Here is a 7,134-nt window from a genome sequence, read left to right as displayed (position 1 = left end):
CTGTTGTAGAGGACAGTGTGGGCCCCGTCCTCCCACCCTGCCCACCTGTTGTAGAGGACAGTGTGGGCCCCGTCCTCCCACCCTGCCCACCTGTTCTAGAGGCAGAGTGTAGGCCGCATCCTCCCACCTTTGTTTGCATCTGCACTCTTTGCACATCTGAAGGTTCAGAAGGACCGAAAACAGCCTTTCGTCAGAATTTACCTACTTTCTAGCAATACAGAGACATAGAAAAAAGGACTGTTGCTTTTATCAGTTAAATAGCAAAATATATGTATAGATGTAGTATCTTACCTTCTATGGTGAATATTTTTTATACGGTATTTCATTTGGGGCTCACAATATAGATAGATGGTGCAACTGTTGCCATCCTCATACAGTCAATGAAAATCAATAGCCAGATCAAACCCAGTGATTTTTACATGATGTAAATTCTTCCTTCTGAGGAATTCACTTTAGTGTTGTCTCATCCATTGGCTTTTAGGTCGGGGAGTATATGTAGCTCAAGAAACCAATTTAGGTTTTCTAATTTATTTAATCATTACCACATGATACCGAATTAATGAGGTTGCAATTTCATGTCAAACTATTCTATTAAAGAATTGTTCATACACAGCCAGGTATTTTTTATATTGACAACTTGGTTGTTGCATACATGGTCTAGCATGGAATCAGCGTCTCCCAGATACCCACACATGCCATTGATATATTTGCAAATCTTATTTTTTAACTGTTGGTTCAGAGTGATCTGTTTATTTGTTCTAACAGCTGAATGTCATCTTCCTGGTGATTACGTTATGCAAAATGGTGAAGCATTCCAACACTCTGAAACCAGATTCTAGCAGGTTGGAAAACATTAAGTAAGTATTTTGTATTTTAACTTTTAATACTGGACAAACTGGGTAAAAGATACTCTCCACAGAGAACATGGGGCTTTCTGCCCTCTATCAACCGTAGAAATTATTCAGAATGAAGTTTTGCTGATCGAGGTTGAGTCTTACTATGTCACAGTCATTGGTCAAAATTTTGAGAATTTCTGTGTTGATCTAGAGCTAAGGAATTGTTTCAGTGGCTCCGTGGAAATTCCAGAGCACTGTAGCAATTTCATTTGAATGTAAAATGCAGTTTACAAAGAATGTTTCTATTTGCATGGCTGATACGATTATATTAAGTTTGTTTTGTTAAATGACTTTTTGCTTTAAGGATTCTGAGCAGTTTCTACTCCTAATCCTGCTTTCCTAAGAGAATTTACTCTATTACTGTTGTTAACTTGAAGATTATCTGTGGTTTCCATGCTAATGAAACAAATGTTTGCTTTATCTCAGTGCTGAATAGAAGCTGCAGTATTCTATCGATGGAAAAATGCTATCTAATTAACAAAAAACGGATAGCTATTGAGTCATTCAGTGACCATGATTTGGAATCATGGTCAGAGTTATTTTAAAAACAAGGTATAAACCTTTTGATGTAGAATTTGAGGAGGTATCATTCAAGTTGGTTGTAATGGGGGTGTGAAAAAGACTATTTTTTAATGTAAAAATGGCAGATCCATAGTAAGGGCAAATGAAAAAAATGCCATGCCTGAGCTAGGTGAGTGCCAGCTTCATTGCATGCTGCATGGTGGGGAGAGAGCTAATCTCCAGCATCTCTCTCTTTTCTTCCCTTCCCTCCTTCTGTCTTCTCATCCACACCAGTAATTACCGTGTTTGTGACGGCTACTATAATACGGACTTGCCTGGGTAAGGTAGAACCCTACATTAACAAATTTATGGCATGATATTTATATTTTTTACCAATCCGTCCAATACCATGAATTGCCCCTAATTTTTATAGTTATTTTGGAATATCTGATTTGCTGTAGTATTTCTAAACTATAATGTGCCTTTATTTTTTAATTGCTTGCCTCTGCATTTTGACTTTTCTTAATTTTGACGAATTTATAAAAATACATAAATGCTTTCTTATTACTTTTCTGTTTTAATTCTGTCTAATAATTTTGTTTCTCTTTTCTGCTTATAATGCTTTCTAGCTATGAAGATAATAAGCCATTTATCAAGTAAGACCATTAGTTAGACCTGGAATGCACTGACTTGAACCCTCCTCATTCCGTCCTCTTCTCTACAGTTCTTTTCTCCTTAAGCTATTTCATGACGAAATCGCTCCCAAATTATTTTGTTTTGAAGTTGTTCATATTTTTTTGTCCCATCTCAGTGAGGCTTCTTCATGCTTTAGTTTTACACCCTTAGGTTCACCTCAAACTAGTTTCTCCGAATCTGAAGTTCAGGTGTCTGGTGATTATCTGCCATTGAAGTTTCTGTATGTGTCACATTATTCAGTGTCATGAGTGCACCAACCGGCTTAAAAACAGAGGAGTGCGCCCATTACGGACTCCTCAATCTCTTTTATGAGACGCACTTGAACCACCAAGTCAGGGGATATACTTGACAATCATGTATTTTCATGTAGTGTTGATGCCTTGTTTATTCTGGACTAAGAAAAGGTCACACCTGCTGTTGCTGTTTTCACTGGAGGCTGCAGTACTAAAACGCTATTGTTCTTTCTTAATCAGTGAAAGGTTAAAGCCAAAATGCTGTTGCATTTTAATGTGAACATAGAGAAAGTCAACCGCTACTACTGATAATGTTTAAGCATAATATGTGTTTTTTTGTTTCCTCCTCATTGAACCCGTTCAAAAAAACTGACTTTATTCTTTCAGGTCTTGGGTGCTTGGCGCTTTTGCTCTTCTGTGTCTTCTTGGCCTAACCTGGTCATTTGGGTTGCTTTTTATTAATGAGGAGACTATTGTGATGGCGTATCTCTTCACCATCTTTAATGCTTTCCAGGGAGTGTTCATTTTCATCTTTCACTGTGCGCTCCAAAAGAAAGTAAGTAATTGAAAGCACCTGGGGGCTCGGCTCTCATGTCCTTTGATTCGAAAGTAATAGAAATAATAGAAGACTGTAAGTTACAGCAGGCATATTGTTGAATAGCTGCATAGGTTTAATGGTAAATTAATTGTAATGTCCGTCTGAAAATTTAGGCTTCACAGATACAATGTGGACACACTTCACACCATTCTTCTTTTGGATCTCAGTCTGAGCATGTTCTAAACTAGATACTTACATTCAGATTACTTTGCCAAGACGGTCTGTAAAATGCTTTGTGCAGAGGATCTGCAAGGTAAAAGAAAAGAGAAAGTAAGCTCATTCTTTGCTCTCTAAATCCAGAATGAAATGGAGCGTAAGGATAATTTTTAAAGCCACACGCTTATTAAAAAACTAATATTAATGTTGTCTTTGGAGTGATTTTGAAAGATCCAAAAGCCGTCATTTAGTACCTTGCATCTTACTGTTTTGTCCCGATTTTATGTTAAGCGGAGCCAGGAAAAATTGATTCCACACTTGCAAGTAGAAGACTTGAATTCTCTAGCACGGAGACGTAAACCTAAGTCACTCGCTTAGCTGCCATTTAGGTTTACAATTTCCAGATATCATCCTTCCTCTGCCTATCTATCTAATGTAGTCTTTTTATTCTGTGATTACTAGTTGGTCACTAAATGGAACAGAGAAATAGAATTGTGAAAGTGAAAACTATTACGTTTTCCGTCCTGACAGGATGATGGTGCTGTTACTTCCATCAGTTTTGAATAAGCTATAATTTCGAGATAATGACAGTGGAATGTGCAGCACGGACAGATAATGTACATTCACAGCAATATAGGCATTAGGCAAAACCAACACTGGAGGGTATTATTTGGGTAAAAGACCATTTTGATTGCCATTGTCTTGGTTATACAGCATTTCGTAGCAGTTAACAGCCATTAAATGTGTAGACCTTTCTTCAAGGTATGATGTGTTATTTAATAGAGATGGGCTTTACCTTCCTAAATATTGCACAAGGATAACCTCAGTAATTACTTTGAATTTTGTGTATTTTCTACATAAATGAGCATTTTATATATTATCATATATTCATAGTTTCTGCACTTCTGTGCCAAACATCTTTGACATAAAGCGTAGACACAGAGAAGGGGGGGAGGTAATCATGTGCCCTCATACAGTGGCATGTACTTTAAATGAACAGGAGAGTTGACTGTGCTTTTTAAATTAACAATTACATTTTAAAAGCACTGTGTTGCACTTCTTTTGAACATGTTAATCTTGGGTACATCCCATTGAATGTTGCCAGGGTGAATTGTAAGAACATGATGTAAGATGGGTTAAGATCATGATTCTTACTTCTTGGATGAACCTATTTAGGCCAAGAAAATGCTTTGAAAGTTTGGCCGTGTTGTCATCTGTTCTGTCTATTCTGATAGGAGCAATCAAATAAAGCTAAGAAGGTGAAAATGCACGTGCATTTAGACCTGAAAGGTCATTGGGCAACTTGAATTTTCTAATTTTGCAAGGAATAAGCATGAAAGTCGTGGTCTTTGTAGGCAGTCACTGAGCACACACTTGTGGGTATGGGCAGAAGTCTTTTGAGTATTTTTTACAACCCACTAGAAAAAATATTTTCCTATGCAACTTCTCCTTGTCTGACTTGTAATTTCAGAGTCTGGCTTCAATCCACAGTACATGTTTATGTGCCAGTGCAATTTCACACAGTCCAGCACCCTCTCCCGCTCCCCTCCCAGTTACATACCACCACTCCACATGGGGCCCTATTATGCAGCCATTGCTTGGACTCCCCTTTTTGAAGTTTAGTCGGAACTTCTTTTTAGACCTACCAACTTTTCTATCTATTCATACTTCCAAGCTTCAGGGGAAAAGGGAAATTACATGGGTAACTCAGTAATGTGGATGGAAATTGCATCAATAGTTCCCTCATGTGCTAATGAGGTCAATAGACATCTCAGACTCTCTACACTAAACACGAAAGCGAGACACATCATCAGAAGATGAAGAAAACATTCCATCCTAATTAATGGCAAATGTATCAAAGTACATTTTCCCTTTATTCTAGTGCCAATGTAGTCTTGTCATTATTAAAGAGGTTACCCGCAAAACTGCGATCCAGCCAAAGAGGGTTGTGTGTCAACCTACCTAAGAGGACGTGAAGCATATACCATTTAAATGACTGAATTACAGAGTGGTTAAATGTCATTAAGCGGGGAAAATACTAACATTTCGTCCTGTTCTCTTAGCTCCCAACACAAAACTGAAGTTGCTAAGTAATATAGGACAAAGCTTTGAATATAGAGCTGTCGTATTAATTAATGACTAACATGCCTAATAATAACAGCAGGGCGTAAAAGGTCCCTACACGTTCTGTCACGTATTAAAGACCTCAGGAGCCAGTCTAGTGGACTGAAATATTTTTCTGATTACTGTGTCCGTGATCTTAATTGAACTTGATTTTGAAAGTTGCATTTATTTTTTCTGCGGATGAGTCTTAGAGGAACTTTAATCCTTCCCGGGTGTCGTCACTGTTCATTTAAGGAGAGGCAGGGGTGCGAGGGAAGCCAGTATGTTCACATCAGGCCCTGGTCTCGTGATTATCCGATGCAGGTTCGAAAGGAGTACGGCAAGTGCTTCCGACACTCGGACTGCTGTGGCAGCCTCCCGACCGAGAGCCCCCACAGTTCGGTGAAGGCCTCCACCACCAGAACCAGCGCCCGCTATTCCTCTGGCACACAGGTAACAAAGAGTCTGACACAATCTTTAATTAAGCGTATTTATAGAAAGCCTACTGAGACATGTTCTGTTCAGATGCACTAATTACGCCTCCTTATAATCATCCAGATAGCAAATACTTGCTTTTTTAGTATTTGGGTTTTAATTTCTCCTTAAGTACTTCTTCAAGGTGTTTCTTTTGGATGTGAATGTCGTTTTTTTGTGGAGAGTTCTGGAAGAAGTCTATTCCAGGCACCTCGTATATCCTGAGGCGTCCAGCACAGCGCCCACCTTGCAGGCACCCAGGAAACACTTGTTGAGTAATCAGTCATCTCTGCTTTTTTTTTTTTTTAAAGGGCAGTAAAATCATACTTTTTTTTTTAGAGTGAAAGGTTAACTAGCCCTCGGTTGGTTATTAGAGAGCAGCAGGGTGGCCTAGTCTTCCTTAGTTTTAGACCAGAAACAACACACATGTATTAAAAGGCCCGCACAGGTTCCTGCGCAGATTGCGTAGGGTAAATGGTCGTGGGAGCTTGGGGAAACTAACAAAACGTATTTGTCTTGCTATTTTATATTAATAGAGTCGTATAAGAAGGATGTGGAATGACACTGTGAGAAAACAATCTGAATCTTCTTTTATCTCAGGTGACATCAATAGCACTTCAACCCTTAATCAAGGTCAGTTATTAGGAAAATCTGAGTTTATTATAATTTATTAAAGTACACATCAATTCCTTTTATTCAGTAACATGTAGCGAGAAATATAATTTTAAACTCTGCATTAACAGGGTCAGGCTGGAAAAGGTAATTCTTGAAAATATGCTTTGCCACAGATTAAAATGTTTTCCCAGTGAGCACAGATTGATCCTTTTCTGATCAAGCCATTTACAAAAGTTTCTTCATAAACCGTTAATCTAATGAGAACAGCTACCATTCGTGTAAAAACAGTGCCAACTTTGCGGTGAAAATTGTGTGTAAATTTATTTTACAGTTTTTTCACAAGGTAAAAAATAAGTGCTGAAAACATAGTACATCTTCATAAACAAAATTAAAATACAGAAAAGCTTGTAAGGTGATTTGTTTTTTCCTGTGTGCGGGTCGTTATGAAAGTTTGGGGATATACAAAGATCAAGAAATGTAAAAATCCGTCAGAAACAAATGACGCTCTCCCAGCAACACCAATGAGCAAAGCAGGTTGAAACTTGCACAGGTGAATCAGAAAGGACACTGGGACTGTGTTTGGAAGTGAATTAAATAATGGACCGTAACACAGTTTGTCTCAAAACTTTCATAGTGACCCACACATCATTTTATGGTGCACCTACGGTGGCAACTTCGAATTTATCATATAAATGGATACATTTCGTACTTTAAAATGCGCTGGGAAATGAAATACTATAGCAAGATAAGGATAGGTGTGCGTGCCCACACACATAAGTCCTGACTTAGTAAATTTCAATTTAGTATGAAAAAATTAATGTGTGTGCTATTGTACATAGATCCTTTGAAAGGTGATTTGTCC

At 38.1% G+C, this 7,134-nt stretch overlaps 1 protein-coding gene across 7 annotated transcripts in view; it reads left to right on the top strand.

Annotated features, from left to right (window-relative positions):
* ADGRL2 (adhesion G protein-coupled receptor L2) overlaps positions 1-7,134 on the top strand; it is a 206,000-nt gene that overhangs the window by 192,085 nt on the left and 6,781 nt on the right. For 6 of the 7 annotated variants that reach the window (XM_012801732.2, XM_023509921.1, XM_023509917.1 and 3 more), the window contains 4 exons: positions 766-857; positions 2,714-2,882; positions 5,508-5,636; positions 6,194-6,290. In XM_012801732.2, the coding sequence (XP_012657186.1) occupies positions 766-857; positions 2,714-2,882; positions 5,508-5,636; positions 6,194-6,290 (487 nt within the window). The remainder of the gene's footprint in view (positions 1-765; positions 858-2,713; positions 2,883-5,507; positions 5,637-6,193; positions 6,291-7,134) is intronic. The other variant, XM_023509920.1, reaches the window with a different exon arrangement.

This window comes from Otolemur garnettii, unplaced genomic scaffold, assembly GCF_000181295.1.
Source record: "Otolemur garnettii isolate 467f Iridium unplaced genomic scaffold, OtoGar3 scaffold00010, whole genome shotgun sequence".
NCBI classification, from domain to species: Eukaryota; Metazoa; Chordata; class Mammalia; order Primates; family Galagidae; genus Otolemur; species Otolemur garnettii.
This window is presented reverse-complemented; position numbering and strand designations above follow the sequence as displayed.